At 45.9% G+C, this 25,889-nt stretch overlaps 7 protein-coding genes and 1 long non-coding RNA gene across 9 annotated transcripts; 4 read left to right on the top strand and 4 right to left on the bottom strand.

Annotated features, from left to right (window-relative positions):
- Positions 1 to 85: 85 nt before the first annotated feature.
- Positions 86 to 2,867, top strand: Spindly (spindle apparatus coiled-coil protein 1 spindly). The gene is made up of 6 exons (XM_002052502.4): positions 86 to 719; positions 772 to 937; positions 1,002 to 1,217; positions 1,276 to 1,417; positions 1,567 to 1,665; positions 1,722 to 2,867. The coding sequence occupies exons 1-6, from the start codon at positions 171 to 173 to the stop codon at positions 2,779 to 2,781; spliced, it is 2,232 nt and encodes a 743-aa protein (XP_002052538.1). The 5' UTR covers positions 86 to 170; the 3' UTR covers positions 2,782 to 2,867.
- Positions 2,829 to 6,135, bottom strand: LOC6628259 (nyctalopin). Its single transcript, XM_002052503.4, has 2 exons — positions 4,091 to 6,135; positions 2,829 to 2,964 (listed from the first exon to the last, which is right to left on the bottom strand). Exon 1 carries the CDS (start codon positions 6,087 to 6,089, stop codon positions 4,104 to 4,106), a length of 1,986 nt encoding a protein of 661 aa, XP_002052539.1. The 5' UTR covers positions 6,090 to 6,135; the 3' UTR covers positions 2,829 to 2,964; positions 4,091 to 4,103.
- A 1,150-nt stretch (positions 6,136 to 7,285) lies between these two features.
- On the bottom strand, positions 7,286 to 11,573 carry LOC138911251 (uncharacterized). Of its 2 annotated transcripts, none has more exons than XR_011416699.1 (3): positions 11,559 to 11,573; positions 7,623 to 7,758; positions 7,286 to 7,569 (listed from the first exon to the last, which is right to left on the bottom strand). It is a non-coding gene; the product is annotated as an uncharacterized lncRNA (long non-coding RNA). The 2 variants fall into 2 exon arrangements; XR_011416700.1 differs by lacking the exon at positions 11,559 to 11,573 and adding an exon at positions 8,311 to 8,325.
- LOC6628260 (cingulin) lies at positions 8,772 to 11,219 on the bottom strand. Its single transcript, XM_002052504.4, has one exon. It carries the CDS (start codon positions 11,005 to 11,007, stop codon positions 9,040 to 9,042), a length of 1,968 nt encoding a protein of 655 aa, XP_002052540.1. The 5' UTR covers positions 11,008 to 11,219; the 3' UTR covers positions 8,772 to 9,039.
- Positions 11,574 to 12,397: 824 nt separating the features above from the next.
- LOC6628261 (kinesin-1 heavy chain) lies at positions 12,398 to 14,989 on the top strand. Its single transcript, XM_002052505.4, has 2 exons — positions 12,398 to 13,779; positions 13,846 to 14,989. The coding sequence occupies exons 1-2, from the start codon at positions 12,608 to 12,610 to the stop codon at positions 14,705 to 14,707; spliced, it is 2,034 nt and encodes a 677-aa protein (XP_002052541.1). The 5' UTR covers positions 12,398 to 12,607; the 3' UTR covers positions 14,708 to 14,989.
- A 440-nt stretch (positions 14,990 to 15,429) lies between these two features.
- On the bottom strand, positions 15,430 to 17,226 carry LOC6628262 (PAT complex subunit CCDC47). The gene is made up of 3 exons (XM_002052506.4): positions 16,280 to 17,226; positions 15,870 to 16,217; positions 15,430 to 15,798 (listed from the first exon to the last, which is right to left on the bottom strand). The coding sequence occupies exons 1-3, from the start codon at positions 17,123 to 17,125 to the stop codon at positions 15,559 to 15,561; spliced, it is 1,434 nt and encodes a 477-aa protein (XP_002052542.1). The 5' UTR covers positions 17,126 to 17,226; the 3' UTR covers positions 15,430 to 15,558.
- Positions 17,227 to 17,513: 287 nt separating this feature from the next.
- Positions 17,514 to 22,007, top strand: LeuRS (Leucyl-tRNA synthetase). The gene is made up of 6 exons (XM_002052507.4): positions 17,514 to 17,673; positions 17,837 to 18,672; positions 18,728 to 19,299; positions 19,614 to 20,072; positions 20,139 to 21,385; positions 21,446 to 22,007. The coding sequence occupies exons 1-6, from the start codon at positions 17,671 to 17,673 to the stop codon at positions 21,881 to 21,883; spliced, it is 3,555 nt and encodes a 1,184-aa protein (XP_002052543.1). The 5' UTR covers positions 17,514 to 17,670; the 3' UTR covers positions 21,884 to 22,007.
- A 709-nt stretch (positions 22,008 to 22,716) lies between these two features.
- Positions 22,717 to 23,695, top strand: LOC6628264 (trypsin-1). Its single transcript, XM_002052508.4, has 2 exons — positions 22,717 to 23,008; positions 23,075 to 23,695. Exons 1-2 carry the CDS (start codon positions 22,734 to 22,736, stop codon positions 23,628 to 23,630), a joined length of 831 nt encoding a protein of 276 aa, XP_002052544.1. The 5' UTR covers positions 22,717 to 22,733; the 3' UTR covers positions 23,631 to 23,695.
- Positions 23,696 to 25,889: the final 2,194 nt, after the last annotated feature.

The raw sequence follows: 25,889 nt of genomic DNA, 5'->3' as shown, positions 1-25,889 counted from the left end.
TTTAATTTCAGATCTGTACAGTCTAAACGCAGCTCTATCGATATCGATATGCTAGCAAATACTATCGATATAAATTGGCTTGCATCTGTGCGTAAGCGTCACTTTTGCACAATTAATTCAAAAATTCGACGCCCTATGAAAGAAAAAACGCTTTGAGAACTGCATCAAAAATGTACAACAACTTAGATTTAAGCGCTTTGAGCATCGAAGACATTGTCGAAGAGTACAAAATACTGCATGGACGCCATGAGCAGCTAAAGGAGCTCCACCAACAGTTGAAGGAGCACAGCGAGGAGGATGCCCAGCGTCTACACGAGCTGAAGCGCAGCCTAGATACCTCCTTGGCAGCTGAGCGTTATCTAACGCAGGAGCTGGAGCATCTCAGCGCACAGGCGCAAGCTGCCTGCCCAAGCGACGAGCCACGCATACAGCAGGAATTGGAGGAACTGCGCCGGAAATACAGGAATCTACAACTGGAGCACGAAACCTTGCAGCAGAATTACGATGCCAAGGTCGAGGAAACTGGCAACCTTCAGGCAAAGCTGGAGAGTGCAGCACGCGACTTGGAAGCGAATGCCTTGCTGCAAGCCAACAGCGCAGACGAAGAATTTGTCGCTCGTTTAAATGCGTTGGAGCTGGAAAATGCTGAGCTAATGCAAAAGTTGGCCGAATACGACGATGCCAAAGTGAAAAATACCTTTGCCGTAGCAGAGCAGGAGGTATGTCTGAAAACTATATCAAGCTGTTGCTATAAGTTTATTCCACACACAGAAAACCATTGAGATATTCAAGGATAAAATTGACTGCCTGGAGCAGAATCTGCGCGGCAAGCGTGATGAGCTGGAGGAGAAGGTCCAGCTGCTGGAGAGCGCACAGGAGCAGCTGGTGGAAGCCAATGCTAAAATCGCTCTGCTCACGAGCGCACCAGAACACAATGGTTGATATACAACTTCCACATTGATTTTTAAACCTTGACCCAATCAATTTATCGACACTTGCAGATCGCAAAGGTAATTCTCTGTTTGCCGAGGTGGACGATCAGCGGCAGGCCATGAAGCAATTGCTGGCTAGCCAAAAGAAGAGCTACTTGGACATGAAAAAGATATTCAATGAAAGCAAATATGAAATACACCGACTCAAGCGGGAGAACATTGCCATGCACACCGAGCTGCAAGCGTGCAGCACGATCTTCTGCAGCGCCGACAAGACTTATCAGAGTGAGCAACATTTCATGATCGCTTTTAAACTCAAACTTATGCTTGATTCGCTTTGCAGATAAACTCAATGAACGCATTCGACAGTTGATGCAGCAGAACGCCAAACTGGAGCGCAATCTAAATGTATCGCAGGAGCGACTGCGCGAGTTGGCCAGCGAGAAGTCGGTCACTTGGCTTGATTCCATATTGGACTTTTGCAAGTATGAGTTAGCCGAACGCTTGGGCCATGTAGTAGCAAAACTTGGCAATCAATTGCTCAGCTTTACAAGCTACAGATTGTTTTTGCTGTGATTGCCCTTTAGGTTAGGATGCGTTTAGATTTAGTTCACTTCATTCCCATCCCATTTAGACGCGAAACGGACGAGCTGAAGGCCCAACTGCATACCATGCACATCCAAAAGGCCACACTTGAGGAGCAGATGCGCAATGTGCAGCAGGAAATGGCACGGTAAGTGCAAACAGTTTCAATTTCGAGCTGATTTTATATTTGATTTTGTTTAACAGCTGGCGCTTTGAGTCCCTGAAGTCGCGCTGCGTGCTCATTGATCGCGAGAGCCTGCTGACGGAGCACAAGATTACCTTCAAGCCCATGCAGGCCATGGAGTTTGATATTAAGGAGGCCCAGCTACAAGCAGCCTTGCCGCGCATTGTCAGCGTCACCACCGCACCAACAGCTGTTGACAGTCCAGCTAATGTGACCACTCAATCCGAAATCATAGTCCTGGATACGCCGCTAAAACCGACCGCGGTGTGCACCAATCTGCAAACTGAAGTCATCGTTTTGGACACTCCACTTAAGATTGATCAGCAAGGGGAATCTCAGGCCGTCGTTAAAATTGAGCCGAAATCCGAGAAGCAACCAGCTTACAGCCCGGATGCACAGCAGTGGGATGAGCAGTTGCTAGTCAAAACTGAAACAGATGAGGCTGATATAAACGAGCCGCTAATTGCTGCTGCCAACCCCATTAGGAAGGGCACGCCAGTCAAGCCACATTTTGGACATATTAAAGTTAAAAGTGAACAGCAGCTGATGTCGCCTAAAGTAGAGCCTGAGGAACTAGACCAAGCAGCTGACCAACTGGTGCCTGCAAAGCCCCAGCGCAAGGGCACTCCCGTCAAATTAAGCCAAATTAAAGCCGAGCGCGAGCAGCAAGATGTGCCCACGCCTGTCAAACCACAGCGCAAGGGCACGCCAGTAAAGCCCAAAGAAGAACACACTGAAATGGACGAAATTTGTGAGGCCAAACCTCTGCGCAAGGGCACGCCAGTTAGAGTTAAGACTAGTGCAGTGGACGTTGTGCTCCAACAGCAAGCACCTGCCCTCTGTCCTGTCCGCTCCATACTAACTAAAAGACGTGAATTGTTTGCCGAGGAAACACACAAGTATGTGCAATTTAGCAGCAACGAGCCCATCGTACACAACCTGAGCCAGGACGAATACAGTCCGACCCAGCGCAACAAGGAGAACGCACAGCCTGTTGTCCAGGACATAAAGCCACCCAAAAAGTCGCAAAACATTATACGCCGTATTGTTGTTGCATCCAAAAAGCCAGCTAGCTCCTAAAGTATAAAACTGATGCATGTATAGATAAAGAGACTTTAATTAAATTTAAGACTTTGCGATAAATTACACACCAAACAACAACGAGACATACAAACTTAATAATTCTTGCCAGTGTCAAGCAAGCGAAGAGATTTTCATGTGGACACTTTTTTCATCAGCTGTCACGATAGATAATTTGTATACCTGAAACGATAATTTTTTATATAGTAATTGAGTGACCGCGAAAATAATATTAAACTCAAATTTAATTCACATAAAAGACAAGTCCGAAGAAGATTAAATAGCCTTTAAGATTTCAGCTCATATATTTTGTTTATTGCTGATCAATCTTTGATACTGAAGATAGATATTAGTCAACTGTAAAACAGTCTTGCAGACAGGCTAATTGTTCAGTTTGAAAAATGTATCTCACAAAACAAAGAAGCGCATTCTTCCAAGAGAAGTACCATACTGATAAAATGTTCCCCATATGCTAGCAGTATTAGCACATTAAATATTTTTGATATTCTTGGTTCTATAAGAAATATATTTTAATATATGCTTCAATAGCTGAGACCAAGAATCAATACTTAACAGAGGTTACCAAAAAAAGGCTCATCCTTCATATTCTAAATTCTTTTAATTATATTTAAATCATAGCTTTTATAGTATCTGAGATTGACCTGTTTAAAGCCCTGGTCAAGAGTTTATATGCCTTACAGAGAAGATGCCTTCCACTATCTGTTACATACATTTATGACAAACTCATGAAACTCCTTTAACATTTTCTATATTCATAGAAGGTTACTGAACCTTGGCAATTAAAACGCACAAGAGATATAAAGCAGCAATTTTGTAAATGTGAATCACATGCGATTAGATCATCTAGCTGTTTGAACAGACGCCAATATTGTACTGATAGCAATCATACAAGTTCTTTGTATAAATCTCTTCATACCCTGTGTACATTGGAAGTTGTTCAAAAATGGGTATTATGGTCTTGTGCAAATGCGCGTAACAGGCAGTAGAAGGCATCCATAAGGTAAACATGTTTATATTTTTAAAATATCTTTGGACTTATTCAACCTAGTTTTTGGTATGCAGATGCTGCTACTGTTAATACATACTCAGTTTCTTTCACTTTTTGGTAACACTTTCCCTCTTTCTATCAAAAACCCAAATAAGGTAATTCTTTAAGGACTTTGGTAGTTATCTAAGAATGCATTTCCTCTGTGTGGTTTTAAGAAAAGTAGCAGAGTATGTACAGGTTAAGGTAGCTTAGAGCTAGGTACAGGGTATCTGCTAGTCTTCATTTATATTTTTTGCTTACCTGATGACAACTGCTAGACCTCCAGTGGCTTCTCGTCCAAGGGTTCATAGATGGGCGCCGTGGCGGCGGGAATTTCTTCGAGCGTTTTATCCATTTCTTCGCCTTCGGCCAGCTCCTTGATCTCTGTGTACAGCTGGTAGGGCAGCTCGGTGGGCATTACCTCATAGGTGACGTGATGGGTGCGGGAGCATGCGAACTGCCTGTGCCCGGCGCAGTTGCAAATGGAGGCGGCGCCACTTAGCGGCGTCTCATAGCCATCGGCCTGCGGTTCCAGCTCCAGAGCCATGCTGGCAGAGCTATTGCCATTGGCAATGGGATAGCGCACTATGTCTATGTGATCCACAAAGCGATGGCTGCGCGCAGACTTGCTGCCACCAAAGCAGGGCAGTCCGCTTGCGTAGTAGGACCAGTGGAACAGGCGCTCGCAGTGCAGGTAGAGGTACAGCAGCAGGAAGAGCAGCGCAATGCCCAGAGGCAGCATGAAGACTATGATGAGCGCCTCCGCGCGTTGACTGCGCGACTGCTGGATGGGATTGCCATAGAGCACCGTATGGCTGGACACATTCAGATAGGCATTACGCGTGGACCAATTGTTCTGGGCCAATTGTGGACTGCTGTCAAGCGAGCTGGTGGTAACTGGTGGCTCCATCGCTGGATGCTCCTGCTTTGGCCTGCAGCTCAGGCCATTCACATTTATCTGGGATATATATTTGGCGTAGCGGAACAGGCGAAACAACTGCGGCTGGGCATGTGAAAAGTTGAGCAGCCACTGACAGCTCCAGGGATTGTCATCGATTTGTATGCGCAGCTGTTGCGCCTGGTCCCAGGCAGCATGCTCCGTGTCCTCGAGGCGCAGCAGCTGATTGGAACTCAAGTCCAGCTGAACCACCTGGAGCGTGGCCAGCTGCAGCAGCTGCTGCCAGGAGACCCTGTGCAATTGATTGGCCTGCAGATGCAGCGCTTGCAGCTGGCTTAGCTGGGCGAACCAGCTGCTGTTCAAGCTACTCAAATGATTCCCGCTCAGATCCAAGCTGACCAGCGAGCTGTTCGACAGTTGCAACTGCCGCAAGGCATTGCCGCTTAAATTGAGATGCAGCAGCCGGATCGCCATCGACGACTCCAGGGAAAAGCCACTCAGCTCGCACTGCACCAGGCTGAGTTTGACCAGCTGATCGGTGCCATTGAGCAGCCGCAGCTGGCGCGGCTCTATGGGCGTTTCTTGCACCAGCAGCTCGGTGAGCAGCCCGGGCAGCGCCGCCAGGAAGGCGCCCGAGACGAGCTTCAGCCGTGTCAGCTCCAGCCGCTGCAACTGCCCCAGCTGGCCCAGAACGTGCGCCTGCCGCAGCGCCAGCTGCCGCTCCCGCCGTATTACCAACTGCTGCAGCTCGCCGCAGCCCCGGAGCGTTTCCAGCAGCCGCAGCGCATTGTCCTCCAGCAACAGCTGCTGCAGGTGCGGCACCAGCTCAAAACTGTGGCCACTGAGCGTGCCCAGCTCGTTGTGGCGCAGCGCAACCGAACGCACATGCTTCAGCGGAACGCCGGCGCGGCAGCACAGAACCAGGCTGGCGTCGGTAACAAAACGCTCGATCTGAATGCTCTGCAGCTGCGCACAGTTGTCCAGATACTCGAGACCGTAGCTGGCTACGCCCAGCGGCGGCGTTTGGCTGCCATTGAGCCGCACGTGCAACTTGCCCGCCACGCGCTGCGGGAGCAGGTCGAAGGCTGCAGTCGAGCTACTGCCATTGTCGGCGCAATCGATGTCCAGCGGCAGACCAAAGTCCTGCTCGCTGCGCTGCTCCGGCGCTGTGATATAGAGTGTGGCGCGTACCAGGCACAGACCGTCGGCATCCGCATCGCCAACGGCAGCTGGATGAACGTGCGTCAGCAGCAGAAGCGGCAGCAGCAGCAGCAACACGTAGCTGCCTCTAAAGCTGTTGCTGCTGGTGCAGTGCGTCATCGGGCTGGTGGCATGCCAGCGGATCAGTGAAGCGTGGCGCATCTTTGTTGTTTGGCAGCCGCTCGCGACGCGTGCGAAAACTCAACTGTGCTGGTAAAAACGGGAAAAGCGGAAAAGCTTCGGCGTCGCACCTTTGGCTCTGCTCAGTAAGAGCGCGCCAGGTCAGCGGCAATGCCCCCCCCCCCCCTCCGCGACGTCGCCGTTGCCCCCGGCTGTGCTCATGTTAATATTGAAAACATGCTGATTTCTCAGTTGTTCAGTTTCGGGTATATATTTAGCCATTCCGTTGACGCTCTCCGACAGCGCTTCCTATATAAGTTCCACACACACACACACACACACACACTGCGCACTTCTTACACAGCTGTCAACATTGTGCCTCGCCCCGCCCCCCAACCACTCTCCCACCGTACAGCCCATCGCACTTTTCGCACAGAGCCCACTCAGAATCATGCGTCCAAAGTGGCTGTGGAAATTGTTTATATATACATATATATATACCTTCTCTATATATATACGGATCTGTGGGAGCGTGTGTATCTGAAGAATCGTATGCGATTTCTGTCCAGCAACAATCAGCTGAGTGGCGAGAGTTTTTGAGAATCTGTGAATTGTTTACACACAGCATTTGAGTTTATATATTTACAAATTTAATTTTGATTACGAATCATCGGTCGGGCACTTGGCATCTGGCATGAGATCAGAGTTGGAACCCTTGAAAATGTTGTGAGAAGGACAAGGATTTCTACACAAATCGTTTGAAGGGATTTTTTTATTACTTGAAACTCTTAAACTGATTCAAGAGTTTTCCAGTTTAGTATGGCGTAGCTGTTTAGTTCCTTTCTTATATAAATAACAAATGAAACGAAAATATATTTTAATCGCTTTATTTGTGAGACAATTCGAATTCACAGTTCCGCTTGGTTATAATTTAATATTTATAGTTATACTTTCAGTTCTCCGCGCTAAATAGTTTTCAGACATAAATATTTGTTATTATTCCCTTTCATGAACCGATTTATATAAATGTATAAATAAGTGTTTTTACAAATTCGCGGAAATCGGCCTTTATCATTTCAGCCAAAATCATTTCGAAATATCTCAGTGATACTTAATTTGAGAATTTTGTGAAGAACTTAGAACATTTTTTGGATATCATCATTGTGTATATTTATTTGATACGCTTTTCGCAAAGTCCAGCACAAAACTAAAAACTAAACTAAAACTAAAGACATTGATTCAAACTTTTTGTTCTTTATTCTATGAATTCAATATACTTTTGAACTTTATTATACATCTTTTACCGCATTCAAATCAAAAACTCAACTCTTCCATTTTGTATTTTTAATCCACGTACGGCACAAACTACACTCTTCCGGCGAATCGAAGCGATTTTCGATCTTAGCTGACCTACAACCGCCCCAAACAAACGGATGGCAGGCATTTAATTTAGAATGGAAGCTGTATTTAATGCGATACTTGTTGCACTTGCCCTTCACCGCATTCGGAAAATAACAACGTTCTTGAAGTAAGGGAGAAAGTTACGAAATTGATTAGCTAGCTAATATCACTTACCATCTAAATGTAGTATCTCGGCAAGGCAAATATTGCAGCAGGCTAGAAAAATAAATGCAGCGAATTTCATGTTATTCCTTTATAATATTGCTTCAATAACTGCCCAGATCTCGCAATTGATCGTGTGTATCGAATACTGAAATAGACATGACTTAATCAATTTTTTTTTATAATGAGCTAAACGTCAAAACATTAGTTTTGCACGCTTCCAGACTTAATAGCCCTGAAATCGTATTACCCTAAAGATATAGTATACTATGCCGTATGTATATATATAAATACGATTTGCTAATAAGAAAACTCGTTTAGACCCGACCTTAACCTTCTTTTATTAAAGGACTCTCGAGTGAAACTAATGTAGAAATTTACCAAAAAAAAAAAAATGATTTCTTATCCGATATGGCTTTCCAGAGTATATAATGTCAGATATATTGGGCTGGAAAATTGTGCTTTACATTCACTTTTCAAGATTTGTATTATAAAAGTGCGCTCGAATTGAAAATAATTTCTACCGATACTCTGCACTCTGTGGAATACAATACTATGGATTTTTAATTTTTATGGACTTTAAATTTGAATTCTACAAATCATTAATGTTGAATATCTTCGCCTCTTGTCCGATCTATGTGAAATTTGAAGGACATAAATATGGCAGTTCATGCGTGGATACGAGGTCGCACGGCTCTACCTTTTCTATCCTTCCAAATCGAGTGTGTCTAGTTCTTAATATTTTTAAGTTATGATTAAATAACTAGTCTTAAAATAAATTGTTATAGATATTTTTTTAATGTGTTGCGATATTGACAAAAACTATTACAAACTCGATTTCCATAGGAGAATATGTAATTTAAATTTGAAGTTTCTTCAACACTTAGAAACAGACGGACCAGGCTAAGTCGATTCAGCTCGTCGTACCGATCAAAAATATATATAGACTGAGTTCGGAAGTGCCTCCATTTGTCGTAAAATGAGTTGAAGTAGCAAACTATTGAAAACCATTTAAATCGCACTGTTTGCCATGAGCCCCATATATCACTCTGGCTAGAAACTACGCTGAGATTTGGAACAGAATCCAATCTTTTCCCACATAGCCAACATTAATTAACAAGAGCTGCAACTAGCTAACAATTGAAGTGAATAATAAAAATATTAGATTTGTAAAAATAAAATCATGATTAATTTGCAACACAATTTATAAACGAAAATTTGATTAAAATCAATAGAAACAACACAGATGAAAATCAATGGGATGGACAAACAGATGCCGCGACAGTCTGCAAATGTAGCGTGCAAGCAACTTGATGATATGGCCCAGAAATCAGTGAACTATACAGATCACGTTTAGCTGACCCTGGCCATATCCTCAAGTTGCTTGAACCGCTTAATAGAGACGGTGCCTGACGGTGACTGATCCTTCTTAGGCTCTGCTCTTAAGCGTGCGTGGAGTACTCAGCCGTGTCACGCAAGGGCTGGACGGCTGGCTCTGTTGGCTGGCCCGCATTACGTTCTGTTCGCTGCTGGGACAGGAGCGCTGAGGGCTAGAGCTGCTGCTGCCCGGTGCACAGCCAGAGCCGAGTGCGGTGCCGCCAGAGCTTCCCGAGGTCATGGTGTAAATGTGGCGGCGCAGCACACGTATGTGCTTCTGGGAGACCTCGAAGTTGTGGACCAGCGTGTGCAGCTGGGTCTGCAGCTCGGCAATGAGGCTGTCGCGCTCTTGGATGAGGCTCGATGTGGAGTTTTGGCTGCGGCTTAGCTTCAGCTCCAGATCAAAGATGCGCTTCTGCAGCTCCCGGCGCTGTTTCTCCGTTTGCTCGCGATGCCGCGACAGCTGCCGCTTGCCGACTGCCTGCAGCGAGTCCAGCTGCAGTTTCGAGGTGGACAACTCCTCGGCAAGGCGGCGCTTTTCCGTTTTAAGCGCCGCATTATAGTTTTTAAATATCTTTAGATCCCGCTCCGCCGCCTTGAGGCGATTGACCGTGATCAGTTTGCGTTTGCCCAGCTCATCGATCTTGCACTTCAGCTGGGCGGCCTCCTTCTGGAGGGCGTGCAGCTTCTCGGCCATGAGACAGTTCTCGCGCAGCACCTTCTCATATTTGGTGTGCTCCTCGCGCATCAGATGCGGCAGCTGGGCGACGCTCTTCAGCTTGCTGTCGATCTTGGAGCGTAAAGTATCGATGTCGTGATAGATGCTCGACTCCAGCTGCTTGTTGTTCACCTGCAGCTTATCGATCTCGTGCTTTTGCGTCTTCATGATCTCCTGCGCCTTTACGCAGCGCGTGTGATAGTCGGTGATGCGATCCTGCTGATGGCGTATGATGTTACGGAACTGCACCTGCTCGGTCTTCAGATCCTTTATGGTCGTGTACAGCTGATTGAACTCGCCGCTGTCGCGCTCGTAGCCGTACTTTGGCTTGTGATCCTGTTGCTGCAGCTGCTGCAGCTGCTGCTGTTGCTGTTGCGTGTTCATCACATCCTTGAGCACATGGTACATTTGCTTGAACGAGTTCGGCTCATTCTCCTGCTCCTCCAGATGGTCGGAGGGTGCCCGCAGAGCACGTCGCGCATGCCGACTGGACACGATATGCTGGCCATATCCACCAACCTCCACCTGGGCGGTCAGATTATGCCTGATCTTGGGCTGCCTCAGCTCCTGGCGCTTCTGCCGCGTCGTCAGCTCCTCGCAGGAACTTGGTGCAGCCAGCACCGTCATGAAGCTCGTATTGCTGCGAAATACCTTGGTGCTCTTTCGCTTGACCGTCAGCTCCGATCCGATGCTGCTGTCCGAGGGGCAATAGCTATCGAGTACGTTACCATCGGCATCCGCATCCGCTTCGCTGGGCAGCTCCGAATCGGGACTCTGGCTGCGTCGGCCCACAAAATGATCGTGCTTCTGTTGCATTTCGCTCAGCTCATAGTTGATCTTCATGTACTTTTTCTCCAGATCCTTGGTGGTCTCGTTGTACTCCTTGAGCTCCTGCTTGTACTTGGAGAGCTCATGCTTCAGCTTGGCACCCATCTCATCGCCCTGCGAGGTGATCCGTCTTTTCGGCGTACACGCCTGCTGCTCCTCCTCCTCGTCGTCAACGGAGCCGAACTGTTCGCCATCGCTGAGTGTCAGCTCGTCATCCTCTTCGGTACAGTTGTTGCTGATGCTGTTGCTGTTGGCGTCGCTTGAAGGTGGACCTTTGGAGATAACGGCCAGCGGCAAGGATGACCGCTGGTGAATGCTTATATAGCTGTTCTGCGCCAAAGTCTTGACACTGTTTCCGCTCGCGTTATCCCCCTCCGATTGCTTCCCCATTGACGCGGCCCGCTCTTGGCCGTCTGGGGACACTTCTCTGGACGTGGGTTCGGTATTCGATTTGTAGGCGGCCGGAATTAACATTTACAAAAATTTTGCGTATAGTTCTAATGCACTTCCGTAATTTTTGTCCTGTTTTTTTTACCAACAGATAATTTTAAAAGGAAAGTTTCACATTCGTTTACCAAAAGTAATAATTAGTTCGACATGGAACAATTCGAAATTATCATCAACAAAATTTCGTTTAATGCCTACTAAACTATAGAATTCGGAAGATATTCCAAAAATTTTACCAAGAAAATCGTACATAATTGCGCTTAACATTACAGCTGAAATGTTATGCCATGTTATGTTATGCCATGTTATGTTATGCCATTATGTTAAGTCTTACCTACTGACCTTGTCTTTCCACAACTTAGCATTCGCCCAGCACACTGCTATATCTAGTCACAAAAATTATATTTCATATTCTTCTATTATATAGTTTTGCTCTATATATTATTTATATCATATCATCGGCTCGGTTCTTAAACCTTTCTACGGACCATTATGTAATGCATCGAAGAAAAGATCTTTTAAACACTTATTATATATAATATTATATCTGAATTTTTTTAGCCTTTCTGAGCACTTACCCTAAGATCTTAACTGTCGACACTTTTCTAGAATAGCTATACATACATACATATTCTGCAGGTGGCACATAATTCGGAGACAGTCGCATCAAACAACATATCTCAAATAATTTGAAAATGAAGTACTTGTTAAGCCAACGAATGATTTTTTTGCTGGTTCTGTTCACTGTTTGAACCATCGTCTTTTCGTCAAGCCTTGGTTCGCTGAAAATTCGTTTTTAAATCAATTTTTGCTAAATTTCGTTCAAGGCCTGCTCGGTTCAAACTTCTTGCATGAAAAACTCTTTTGGATTTAAAAGTATTCGAATAAACAAAGCAAACACGAGCTTGACCATCATAAAATCTTTTCAATATCGGGTTAATAAATACTTAAGCTCCCATAAGGACAAATAGTCAAATAGTCTTCCTCGATTCACTTAGACCACAACGGGTCCATTGATGGACGACTGATTCACGTCTGGCTTCACCAGCGATCAGAGACCAAAAATAAATAAACGATATGGCGAGATCTAACAGATCTAAAAGAAAATAGCTACCAAAACAGGGGCAGAGCTGGGTTTTTGTATAGCATTTTTTTGCATTTAAGATTTAACAAGAAATGGGAGATATGGGCGAATTATTTCTAAAATTTCATGCTTCATTGGCAACGAACAATTTTGATTGATGTGAACAGGCTCTTTTATCAGAGGATTATTGCTGTGATGGTGTCAGTCAGAGATTTCCAAAGTGGGAAACGTCAAAATGCCTTCTATGTTGTCTTCGGGCAGAAGGCGTATCGAAGCAGGCCATGGCCCATAGATTTGGAAGAGCAGAAAACTTGACGGAAATGTTTCAGTTCATTTTAGTTGTTAAAAACAACACAACAACCTTAAAATTTTATAGTAATCACTTCCAGAATATATTGACAAAATTTTGAGATTATGCTTTAAAATTACAAGTGATTGGAGTTAATATAAAAAAGAAACCGTCCAAAAACCATTAAACGTTGCCACACAAGAGAGGGGGAACATCTTTCTCCTTATTTTTAGACTTGTAAATTAATAATCAATATGGCTGAAAACGAGGGAGGTGCGGAGGAGCAGGATTATGAGGAGGAGGATGCTGCGATGGCCGCCATGGATGAGGGCGGCATGGAGGAGGGCATTGAGGATGATTTATTCTCGCGCCTGGGGGAATCCTCCGATGATCCGGAACAGAAGCGTATGTATATGGAGTATTTAGCATTGATCAAGGAGATCGACTGCCAAAACAGGATAATACAGGACATTAAGACACAGGTAATGGACATGTGCGGCAAGCCGTGCAAGACACGTAACGAGCTGCGCGAAATCAAGCGCCTGCGCATCTGCATGGAGCAGGAGAACATCAAGCTGCACACCATGATGAACCGGGCGGTGCAGCTGCAGAACTTTGGATCGCATCGCCATTATCGCGAATTGAATTTGACCACCACCGTCGACGAGGATAACATATCGCCATATTGTGTGGGACCCTGTGGCACTACTCTAGGCAGTGGCGCCACCGCCACAGATTGCAGCGAGGAGGCTCCCTCCAGCTGCTGCCAAGTGGAGGGCCAGGAGGATCGCCTCATTAAGGCGCTAAACAAGGCCATGCAGAAAATGAAGGGCGCCTGCCCGGAGGACATGAAAATGATGCAGGAAATCGCCTGCGCCATTATGGCCTCCAAGTCCAAGCCAAAGCAAATCTGCAATCCGGGACCGTGCGCGAAAACGCCTTCGCCGTGCGCCGAGAGCAGCAGCAGCATTGCTGGACCTTGTCCGCCGTGTCCGCCGCCCTCGTGTCGGCCATCGAAACGATCGCGTCCACATCCGGAGCCATGCTGCCCACCGCCATGCCCGCCGCCCTGCTCGCCGCCTTGTCCGCCGCCATGCAGTAAAAGCGAATCGCTGGACAAGCTGAAGCGTCGCATTGTGGGCATGCAGTGCTCCGTGAAGAAGCTGCTCAACGAGGTTAGTCGGCGCGAGACGCAGGAGCCCGCTTCGTGCCCCTATGACGATGATGATGATGATGACGACGATGATGATCAATGCGGTTCACCCTGCCCCTCGCGGCCATGTCCCGAGGATCCCGATCCGCTGGTCATTTGCGGCGGCAAACGCAACACCAAAGCAGATATGTACGAGAAAATGAAGGAAAACTACGCCCGACTACTCACCCAGTTCCAGCGCAAGGATTGCCAGATGAAGGAGCTGGAGAAAAGGTATTGGAGTCTGATCCTTAACTCAAAAACTCTTCAATTAACTTTCCTCTCCTTTCCTTAACTTAGAATGAAGGGCTTCATTGGCGGCTGTGGCCCGTCCAAAGGGACTTCGGATGCAGATGCTGCGGAACTGAATCTGCTGCGCGCACGCGTCAACGAACTGAAGGAGGAGCAGCTGGAGTTCAAGTGCATTATGAAGGAGCAGTCGCAGCAGTTGGAGGATTATCGCAACAAGTACATGCTGGCGCAGCAGAAGGTCGAGGAGCAGTGCGTGTCCCTGGACAAGTTGAACATGAACAACAAGCGCATCGAGCAGCAGATCAACACGGAGGTGAAGGAGATACGCTCCAAGTTCCAGGAGAAGCTCAACGAGCTGCTCCACTTTCCCAAGCTGCTTGAGAACGAGCAGCTGAAGCTGGCGCAGGTGTGCAAGGAGAAGGATGATCTGCAGAGCAAGCTGGTGGTCGTCTGCAAAGAGCTCAAGTCCTGCAAGGTACAGCTGGAGAATCCCACACCAGATCTAAGTCCACAGCTGGCCCAGTGCCAGCTTGATCTAACACAAGCGCGCAATGAGATCGAAGAGCTGCTGCGCCAGCGAGATCTCTTCTGCGAACAGCTGAAGACCACACAGGACGATCTGGACACGCTGCGCACCGAGTCTGCCAAGATTATAGCTGGTACCAAGGAGCGCGCCGAAATGATCAAAGCCCAGCAGCAGGAACAAATTAATCGCCTTGAAAAGGAGCTCGCCCAATGCCGTGCCACAGCCTCTCTGTCGGTCAACGATCGCGAGGCTGTCATTCGCGAGATGCAGGGCCAGCTCAACACGCTCTCCTACAGCTTCGATGCGGCCCAGAAACAAATCAAAACGCTCCGCAATCACATTGCCTACGTCTCCAATGAGAACTGCTTCCCTGTCAAGTGTTAGCCGGCCCCAAGCCAAACAGTGTCCAAAATCCAAGCCAACAGTTGCCCCATCGTGGTTCAAGTTTTGTGTGTGTCAATGATCGCTGCCAGATGTCCAAATGGAATCCAATGTTTGTCTCTGAAATGTACAAAACGCAAGGATGTTGCTTCGGTTGCTTATTTTATCAAAATTTCTTACACCCACTTTCGGTTCACTATGAATCTTTTGTGGTTGTACAGGATTTAGTCGATTTCCTAAATTTTTCATACTTTTCTCAATAATAAAAAATCGGTGCAAACACAATTTCTTTTCACATTTCCCAATTGACGCGGTCGTCTTAATAGACCTACAGTATGAAAAGTATCTAAATATTTAAATCCTTGCACAATTAACGAGAAACAAGAATATTATTGGCACACCTGATTACCGTTGAACATTCACCTTACTATTTTTCAAATATTTTAGAATAGTTAGGGTCAAGCTCTAAAATGCTAAGTACGATAAAAATATCTTGGACAACAAATGAATCTCATTTTCCACCGATTGATCCTATAAGCTTTATGATATAGTTCTCTGATCCAGTTCATATGCTGATATAGATACTTTTTCGACTGCAATCTGAGCTCAGCTTTTGTAAAATTTGATTTGCTGCCGGCAGTACAAAGTTCAAACACAACCAGATCAGTAAACCATATCATATGACAAAGCTACACATAAACCGGTTAAAAAGGTTAAAAGCAAACTTTCTTTTTTTGGCGCTCAATAGGAAACACAAATACTTTATTGCTTTGATGTGGCATTTGAGGAATAACCGCTAATAGTTGTGAGGACGAGCGAGCACAAGTAGATGGCACAACAGGGCGCAATAATTTTTACAGCGATTTGACTGCCAGGCGCTTCATTTTGGGCGCATTCTTTTTGGCCTGACGCTTCTGTTCCTTGAGTTCCCAGCGGCGTTGCTTCTCGGGATCTTCCTCGGCGAGCACGCGCTCCTTCTCCTGTTTGCGCTTATCCTCGCGACGCTGAGCGGCTGCCTCGGCACGTGCGGCATGAGTGCTCTTCAGGAACTCCTCCTCGACGCGCAGACGATTCTTGTCCGCCTTAGCTTTGGCCTGCAAAAAAAGATAAAATGGTTAACAGGTTTCTTTCGACAAGATGGGGGTTAGATTATGGGATAGTTTACCTCCTTGGACATGCGATAGGTCTTCAAGCGTTCCATTAGATAAAAGATCAACAATAACAAGGGTTTAATGGTCTCCATTTCGGCATGTTTTGGCAGATTAAAACCGGCCAGCAACACGGGCCTTGTCTCCGGCTGCTTCAGCGTGCTGCCCTCCTCCTGCTGGACCTGGCCGCTGAATTGATCCGAGATGTGCAGGTAATCGATATAGCTTTGGTATTTGTTAAGTGCGGTAATAACACGTGACTCGAGTATGGCGGATGTGGCTTCCGGTATTTCCGAAAGGACGCCAAAGCCGCTGGGCACATTGTAGCGATCCTCCGGCTTGGCAACTAAACTACAAAACTTGGTCTGCAAAAGAAGTCAAAACTTAAAACTTCTAGCGCTCTTTGTAAGGCGAGCTAATCCCTTACCAAATCTGTGTACTCCTTGAACACCTTGGATATGGTCTTTTTGCTACCGACTGCAAATACGAATGAATCCATTAGGCCACGTGTCAATTCGATTTTGATGTGCGCCTGATCCAACTGGGGTCGCATCAGGCCAGCGACAAGCGACACCAAATCCTGTCGCTTTATCATTTTCAGCTCCACCAACATGCCCTCGCAGCAGGTGCGACCGGAGCACCAGAGGGTGTACAGGCTCTCGCTCTCCTTGATCAGACCCGGATTCTCGTTCTCAACCTTGCCATCGTCGCCGACCAGGGCAAAGTTCTCGTCGAGCAGTGCTTTGTGTGTGCTAAACCATAGCTGCGCCAAACGAGCGTTCTTTGTCTTGCCTGCGAAGAAGTTGGCAAAGTAGGCCAAGAGGCCGGCCACCATAAGCATTTCCATCCAATAGGAGTCCCAGTGAGTGCGGAAATGTAATGGTATATTCGGTATCTTCAGCTTGGGCTCGGTCTTCTGATCAATGGGCGGTTCCATGGTGTCGCCAGCGTCGTAGCCCTCAAACTCCTCTTCGTCCTGGAAATGCTCAAACTCGTCATCATTCTCAACGAGCCCGTCCTCCTCCTCGTCGCTGTTGACTGCGTATTTCTTGGGCACTTCTAAGCGTTCCCTGCTAAAGCTGTCTCCGCCCGCACCCCTGGATGAGTCGGCATTCTCAGCGGTCTCTGTGTCGTAACTAGCTTCCACAAAGTCATCGTCGAACTCCGCAAAATCATTGTCAGTTTCATCTTCGGCGTCGGGGCTAACGTTCGCGTTGTTCAGTTGACAGGCGCATAGAAGCGACAGCAACAGAAATGCAAACACTGGTCGCATTTTATGATATAAATATTCCAAAAAAAATAACGTAATTCAGCTAATATTAACCTAAATCTAAAACTTTTCACCTAATAAAAAAAGTAGGTTAAGTGGACAGAAAATATCGATATGACAATTTAATCGCGACTCGATAGTTAAAAAAACTATCAATTTAGAAATTACGGAATCGTTGAAGAACTGTTGGCAAACAGTTGAGTGTGTTGAACATAGAGTGAGAGCGCGTTATTTTAATTTTGAATAATGGCACAAATATATTTGTAAAATTGTTCAAATTAAATACGACGTGGCATATCGAATAGAACAAGGTACATAAAATTTTCCGTTCTGGCATTTTTGTAATGTGCTTTCCGTTTTTGTTTTCGTATTCACCTCTAAATATCGATAACAGTTGCCCGTAAATTCCGATAGCCCGAACGATAACCAACCTTTTAGCCGCCGCTACGAGGTAAACACGTTGCAAATTGCAATTTGTTGACTGTTAAAATTTATTTAGCTGAATATTAAGTTAACTTAAAGTCAGTTGGACAGGCGAACAGTGCAAAATGGTGAGTGACAAAATTTGAAATAATAACCGGCATAGCAAGTTTGCGGTATGTTGATTAAACAAACTCTGCAATTGCTAAAACCGCAAAACTGATGCAATATTTACTTAGAATGAGAATCAGAAACGAAATAATGCAAATTTTTATTCATGCATGACGCAAACAGGCGAATGTGGAGCGTAAAGGCACCTTCAAGGTGGAATACCTGCAGAAAATCGAGCTCGAAGTGCAACAGCGCTGGGAGGCGGAGCGCGTGCACGAAACGGATGCCCCGACGGCGCCCAAAAAGCGGCAGGCGGAAAAGTTCTTTGTCACATTTCCGTATCCGTATATGAATGGACGTTTGCACTTGGGCCACACATTCTCATTGTCGAAGGCAGAGTTTGCGGTACGATACCAGCGTCTTAAGGGCCGCCGTGTGCTGTGGCCCTTCGGATTCCATTGCACGGGTATGCCAATTAAGGCGTGCGCAGATAAGCTGGCCCGCGAGCTGGAAATGTTTGGTTATCCGCCCAATTTTCCGGACACGCAGGAAGCAGCGCCAGTCGTTGAGGAGACCCAGTCTGAGGTGCCCAAGGACAAGTCCAAGGGTAAGAAGAGCAAAGCCGTGGCTAAAACGGGTACTGCCAAATACCAATGGCAGATCATGCAAAGCCTGGGCCTGCAGGATGAGGAAATCAAGCAGTTTGCCAATGCTGAGCACTGGCTCAACTACTTTCCACCGCTGGCGGTGCAGGATCTGAAGCGCATCGGTGCCCATATCGACTGGCGTCGCACGTTCCTAACCACAGATGCCAATCCCTACTACGACTCATTTGTACGCTGGCAATTCAACCACTTGAAGCAGCGCGGCAAGATTATGTATGGCAAGCGCTATACAATCTATTCGCCCAAGGACGGTCAACCCTGCATGGATCATGATCGTTCCACCGGCGAAGGCGTCGGTCCGCAAGAATACACGCTTATCAAGATGAAGGTGCTGCAGACGCCCAAGGCTTTAAGGTATGAATCTATCTTCGACCATGAAAGCACGCAAGACAATAACTTTCATCCACAGTGCCATCAAGCAGCCCATTTACTTAGTGGCAGCGACTCTGCGTCCGGAGACCATGTACGGCCAAACCAATTGCTGGCTACATCCAGACATTAAGTATATTGCATGGCAGACAACGCGCAATAACGAGGTGTGGATAAGCACACATCGTGCCGCACGCAACATGGCCTATCAGGGATTTACCGCCGAAGAGGGCAATATCGTTGTGCTGGCCGAAGTGTCGGGCCTGGAGCTGTTGGGTGTGCCGCTGTCGGCACCGCTGACCAAGCACAAGACCATTTACACACTGCCCATGCTGAGCATCAAGGCCGACAAGGGAACGGGGGTGGTTACCTCCGTGCCATCGGATTCGCCCGATGACTATGCCGCGTTGGTGGACTTGCAGAAAAAAGAGGCGTTCCGTCAAAAGTACGGACTGAAGGATGAGATGGTGTTGCCCTATGAGCCCATACCCATCATCGAAGTGCCCACGCTGGGCAAGCTCGCTGCTGTGCATGCCTACGACACGCTGAAGATTCAGTCGCAGAATGACAAGGAAAAACTAGCCGAGGCCAAGGAGCTTTGCTATCTGAAGAGTAAGTATTCTTATTAAATGTTGATCAAAATCAATTGAAATAACAAAGATATAATATATAATAATAGATATAACCAATCTGTCATATATAGTTGCAAAAAAAATAGTCCACTTTATTTTTAATTTTTTACATATGTTTCAAAATATATAAAAATCGATCAATAATTAAAAACAAAAGGTATCAAGCTCTCGTATCCTACATATAACTAACATTGATACCCATATATTTCCCAAATAGTATTATATTAAAAATATATATTGTAATTATAATTATAATACAATATAAATCTCATCTATTGCATCTTATCTCAACAGGTTTCTATGATGGCGTTATGCTGGTAGGCGAGTTTGCGGGTCGTAAAATCCAGGATATAAAGAAAGATTTGCAAAAACGCATGATTGATGCCAAAGAGGCGGATATTTACTACGAACCTGAGAAGACCATCATGTCGCGCTCAGCGGATGAGTGCGTGGTGGCCCTATGCAACCAATGGTACCTCAACTATGGCGAACCCGTATGGCAGGCGCAGGCAACAAAGATACTGCAGGACATGGAAACGTTTCACGAGGAGGCACGCAACAACTTTGAGGGCTGCCTGAACTGGCTGCACGAGTACGCCTGCTCGCGCACCTACGGTCTGGGTACCAAGTTGCCCTGGGATGAGCAGTGGCTCATTGAATCCCTGTCGGACTCAACCATTTACATGGCCTTCTATACGGTCTGTCACTTGCTTCAAGGCGGCACATTCCGTGGGGAGAAACCAGGCCCATTCGGTAAGTGCGATTCTTAGAAACTTTAAGCCAATTTGATTACATTATTTGTGCGCTTTCCCTCCATAGGCATCACACCTGCCGACATGACTGCCGAGATCTGGGACTATATATTCTTCAAGGAGACGCCACTGCCTAAGAAAACAACCATCAAAAAGGAACACTTGGCTGTGCTGCGACGTGAGTTCGAGTACTGGTATCCAATGGATTTACGTGTGTCTGGCAAGGATTTGATACAGAACCATTTGACCTTCTGCCTGTACAATCATGCAGCCATATGGCCCAACGACGAGACCAAGTGGCCCAAGGGTATGCGCGTCAACGGTCACTTGCTGCTCAACTCGGCAAAAATGTCCAAGTCAGATGGCAATTTCCTGACGCTGCACGAGGCGATTGACAAGTTCTCGGCGGACGGCATGCGCCTGTGCCTTGCCGACGCTGGCGACAGCGTGGAGGATGCCAACTTTGTAGAGAGCACCGCGGATGCGGGCATTCTGCGTCTGTACACCTTCATTGAATGGGTCAAGGAGATGTTGGCCACGCGCACTAGCCTGCGTCACGATGCGACCAAAACCTTTAATGATCAGGTCTTCTTGAGCGAGCTCAACTTGAAGACACAGCAGACGGATGAGAACTATCGCCGTATGCTGTTCAAGGAGGCGCTGCGCAGTGGCTTCTATGAGCTGCAGCTTGCGCGTGACAAGTACCGCGAGCTGTGCGGCGCCCAGGGTATGCATGAGGATCTGGTCATGGAGTTTATACGACGACAGGCGCTGCTTGTGGCGCCAATTTGCCCGCATATGGCTGAGCATGTGTGGGGCCTGATGGGCAACAAGGAGTCCATTGTGCACGCCCGTTGGCCCGAGGTGGGCGCAATTAATGAGCTGGATATCATGTGCTCAGAGTATTTAATGGAGTCGGCGCACTCCTTCCGCCTTAACCTGAAAAATCTGCTGCAGGTCAGGGGCAAGGGCGGCAAAGAGAAGGCTCTGGATGCACAAACTGCAAAACCCAATCGCGGTCTGGTTTGGGTAGCGAAAACTTATCCACCTTGGCAATGTTGCGTGCTGGACACCATGCGTGAGCTATACAACAAGGAGACTAAAACGCTGCCCGATAACAAGATCATTGCGGCCACACTGCAGCAGAAGCCCGAGTTGAAAAAGTTCATGAAGCGCGTGATGCCCTTTGCACAAATGATACGCGAGAAGGTAGAAACGGGCGGTAAGGGCGTAGCTGCACTAGCTGTCACCCTGGAGTTCGATGAGCGACAGGTGCTGCTCAGCAATCTGGATTACCTTAAGAATACCTTGGATGTGAGTAGCTAAGCAGTTTCACTAGATTATTCTATTTATCTATCAATGCTTCTTATTCAGCTGGACAGCCTGGAAATAAAGTACACTGATGATCCCTCAGCACCGGAGAAGACGCGCGAGGAAGTGCGTCCCGGCTCGCCTTTCATTTTGTTCAGCGCTGCGCCGCATATCAGTGTTGAACTGGTCAATCCCACGGAACGCTCATCTCTGTTTCAGGTGAACACCATCATATCCGAGGGTGACACGGTGCAGTCACTGCGTGAGAAACTTGCCAAAATTATTGGCCTGAAAACAGACATTTCCGCGCTCCAAATTTGGCGCTATGAGGATCCTCTGTTGGGTCCGCGCAAGCTGCCCAGTTTCCAGGACTACAAGACTGGCAAGACACAGCTGAGCGAGGGCAACTTTGTGCTGGATGTGGCAGCAAAACGAGTGAGCGTTGATCAAGCTGGCAAACTGGCCGAGGTCGGACGCAATCTAATCTACGTGGTCGAGTAGAGAACATCTACGTTCTGGTCACGCGTCTTAATTTATAAATGATTTTGGAATTGGAACATTGTAAAACAGTTGTTGGCTATAAATGAATACCTTACTATACTATGTGCTTTAGTATACACCAAAATGCATTATGCGTAAATACTCTTGACCTAGTTAAATATATTTTAGGTCTATTGGGCATTAAATGTACTGCTGAATTAGAGTACATTGCCTGGCTTATAAGCCTTGAAAGAAATAGTAGATACTGATAAATATACTGCTTCACAGGATATTAAAATATAATCAATATATATACTTCTCCTGTTAGGCAGAGCTAGCCTTACGCTTAGTTAAAGCACGTCCCATAATAATTTTTTAGGCGCCATTTGTTTCTCAAAAAAACTTTAGTTTATTCCAAATCAATTTGACAACTGAAAAGAAATTAACCTAAAGTTTATTTAACTAAAGTTTATAAAGCATTTAATTATTGACAAAAATATACTTGAGTAAAAAAAGGTTAGACATAATGAAAAAGAGTGGAATAAAAATATTGTGTGCAGTGTGTAAGAATTCAAGAAAATAATTGCTTTGTTGACTAGACGTGAATTAAATTTCTATTAATATTTATTTACTTATTTATAAACTAATTTAAAATTTGTTTTGATATATCTGTGCGTGTGAGTGTATCTACACTTCGTTAGGTTAAGGCGCGCCTTCTTCCCCAACTATTAGTATGCTGTTTGTGGGGCGTGTGAGATAGCGTCTCAGTGGGTTGTTTGGGCTCAGTGGGTGGGTATCGGCTAATGCAGCCCATTCAGGGTCTGGGCCGGGCCTATAAAAGCCGAGGGTTTTTTTCAAAGCCACACTTACAATGTTGTTGGCAAAATTTGTGATTCTTCTAGTGCTGCAGGCTGCCGTGGTAGTTGTGGTCGGCGTCTGCCTAATACCCGAGCCTGTGAAGCGGCAACGGTCGCTGGTGGATGAGCTCTGGAGCAGGCGACCGCGGCTTGATGGCCGCATTGTGGGCGGCCGACGCATAAACATAACGGATGCACCCCATCAAATTTCGTTGCAAACATCGGCTCACATCTGCGGCGGCTCGTTGATCTCCGAACAGTGGATACTAACGGCGGCGCATTGCACCGAGTGAGTAGCACAGACAGCTTTTCGCCGGTGGGAGCTCTTGATTAAGTCTCATTCTGACATTTACAGGGGCAAAACTGCGGATCGGCTGCGCGTGCGATTGGGCAGCTCGGAATTCTCGCGGCATGGGCAGCTGTTGCACGTGCAGAAGATTGTGCAACACGAAAAGTTCAATTTCACGAATGTGGACTACGATTTCTCGCTGCTGCAGCTGCGGGAACCGATCGAATTTGATGATACCAAAAAGGCCATCAAGCTGCCGGAACCGGAGCAAATGTTTGCGGACGGTGATCCGTGCTTTGTCAGCGGCTGGGGCAACACACAGAATCTGCTGGAGCCACGTGAGTGGCTGCGCCAGGTGCAGGTGCCGCTGGTCAATCAGCAGCTCTGCAGCGACAAGTACAAGCAATACGGCGGCATTACGGAGCGCATGATCTGTGCGGGCTACATGGCGGGCGGCAAGGATGCTTGCCAGGGCGACTCCGGTGGTCCCATGGTCAACGAGGCGGGCGTTCTTGTGGGCGTCGTATCCTGGGGCTATGGCTGCGCCAAGCCCGACTATCCCGGCGTCTACTCCAGAGTGGCCCAGGCGCGTAACTGGATCAAGGAGCACACTGGCATCTAGCTAGCGCATTATCTTAATAAATAAGCAACAACAACAGCAACCATACCAAATCCTCCTCACTCATGTTTTCGTTTCAGCATCGGCACGCGCTCTCGAATTGCCAAACACGCGACCTTATTGCGTTGCTCACATTATGGCCACGCATGTCAACAGCTTGACATGAGTTTTCTTTATTTTTTTCTTTTTTATATGCCACATAAATACCACCCACTCTTCGCGACCCACGTGTAGCACTCATGTGCAGAGGTCTTTAGAATCTGTTGAGAAGTTTTCGAGTCTGGGGGATGTCTGGTAGGTCCCTCAATATAAGAGGCCGCCTAGTCTCCCGCTGTTTTGGTAAGCCCTTTCCCCACCACATGGACGTTTAGACAATCAATATTACGCATACGACAGCGCGAACAGCTTTAAGTTGTCTGTTGTTCGTTGTTGTGTTCGACTCTTGCAGCAATTTTTTTATGGAAATATAAAAATTTGATTGCTGTTTATTGCTTTATTTTTCGTTTGCTTCCTGTCAACCATAATCATATTTTGTGTTTTATGCATTTATATAAGAAATTTCATTTAAAAATATCCCATCAAGTTTCCTTTCTGTATTTCCATAACCAACCTTAACATTATAAGCAAAATTCTAGCAATCAAATTAAAGTTTATATAAATACTTTATGTATTGATGGCTCTGGCGACCTTTCCATATTTCAATATTTATTTGTTGGCTGGCTCGAGGTCCGTGTTTGTTAAAACAAACAATGAAAAACAATTTTATTCAATTCTCTTCCGATATATTTCGGTTGCACATCGGCAAACCGTCTTCAGAGCCATCAATAAATATCAACGGAAGGCACGCCGTATGCACAGCAACCAACATGAGCTACGCAAAAATAAAAACTAAATACAAGGATTCGAAAAGAACAATTAATAAATTCCAACTAACACTGGTAAAATTAACTAAACTTAAATCTAGTTTAAAATTTTTGTTAAAATGTAGAAAATCAAATTTAATACCTAACTTCATCAAAAACTTGACACAGCATTTGACCATACTGACCACTGACAATAAAACCCACCCTGACATAACAAGAACATTGACTAGACACACACATTTTTACCATACCAAAATATTAAACTTACTTATAAAACACAAACACAACCTATTACAAGAACAAACAAAACATATGGAAAAAGCAAAAACAAACATAGAACAACTGATGACCACAGATGACGCAAAAGCGTTTTTTGAGAGCGAGAGAAATATAGAAAACAAAATAACAACAACACTCAAGAAAAGACAAGAAACGAAACACGATAAGTTACGAGATCAACGGAACCTAGCCTTAGCGGATAACAACACGCAAAGAGAGTGGTTTGTAAACAAAACAAAAATAGAATTCCCGCCAAACGTCGTAGCGTTACTCGCAAAAGGGCCGAAGTTCGCTCTCCCAATCAGCAAGAGAGATTTTCCTCTCTTGAAATACATCGCAGACGGTGAGGAGCTAGTGCAAACAATAAAAGAAAAGGAAACACAAGAGTCGGCGCGCACAAAATTCTCTTTGTTAGTCAAAGAGCATAAAACCAAGAACAACCAAAACAGTAGGGATCGAGCAATACTGGACACAGTGGAACAGACACGAAAATTACTGAAAGAAAATATAAATATTAAAATTCTATCGTCGGATAAGGGCAACAAAACCGTAGCAATGGATGAGGATGAATATAAAAATAAAATGACAAATATTTTAGACGACTTATGCGCGTATAGAACATTGAGACTGGATCCGACATCAAGACTACAGACAAAGAATAACACCTTCGTAGCACAATTATTCAAGATGGGTCTTATTTCAAAGGACGAAAGAAATAAGATGACTACAACAACAGCGGTACCTCCGAGGATATATGGACTACCAAAAATACACAAGGAAGGAACTCCACTGAGACCAATATGTTCTTCCATAGGATCTCCATCTTACGGGCTGTGCAAATATATAATACAAATATTAAAAAATCTGACAATGGACTCTAGGTACAACATCAAGAACGCGGTAGATTTTAAAGACAGAGTCAACAACTCCCAGATTAGAGAAGAGGAAACATTAGTATCTTTTGACGTAGTATCCTTATTTCCCAGCATACCAATAGAATTAGCACTTGACACAATAAGACAAAAATGGACCAAATTAGAAGAGCACACGAATATACCGAAACAACTATTTATGGACATAGTTAGATTTTGCATACAGGAAAACAGATATTTCAAATACG

Source organism: Drosophila virilis, chromosome 4 (genome assembly GCF_030788295.1).
Source record: "Drosophila virilis strain 15010-1051.87 chromosome 4, Dvir_AGI_RSII-ME, whole genome shotgun sequence".
Lineage (NCBI taxonomy): Eukaryota > Metazoa > Arthropoda > Insecta > Diptera > Drosophilidae > Drosophila > Drosophila virilis.
This window is presented reverse-complemented; position numbering and strand designations above follow the sequence as displayed.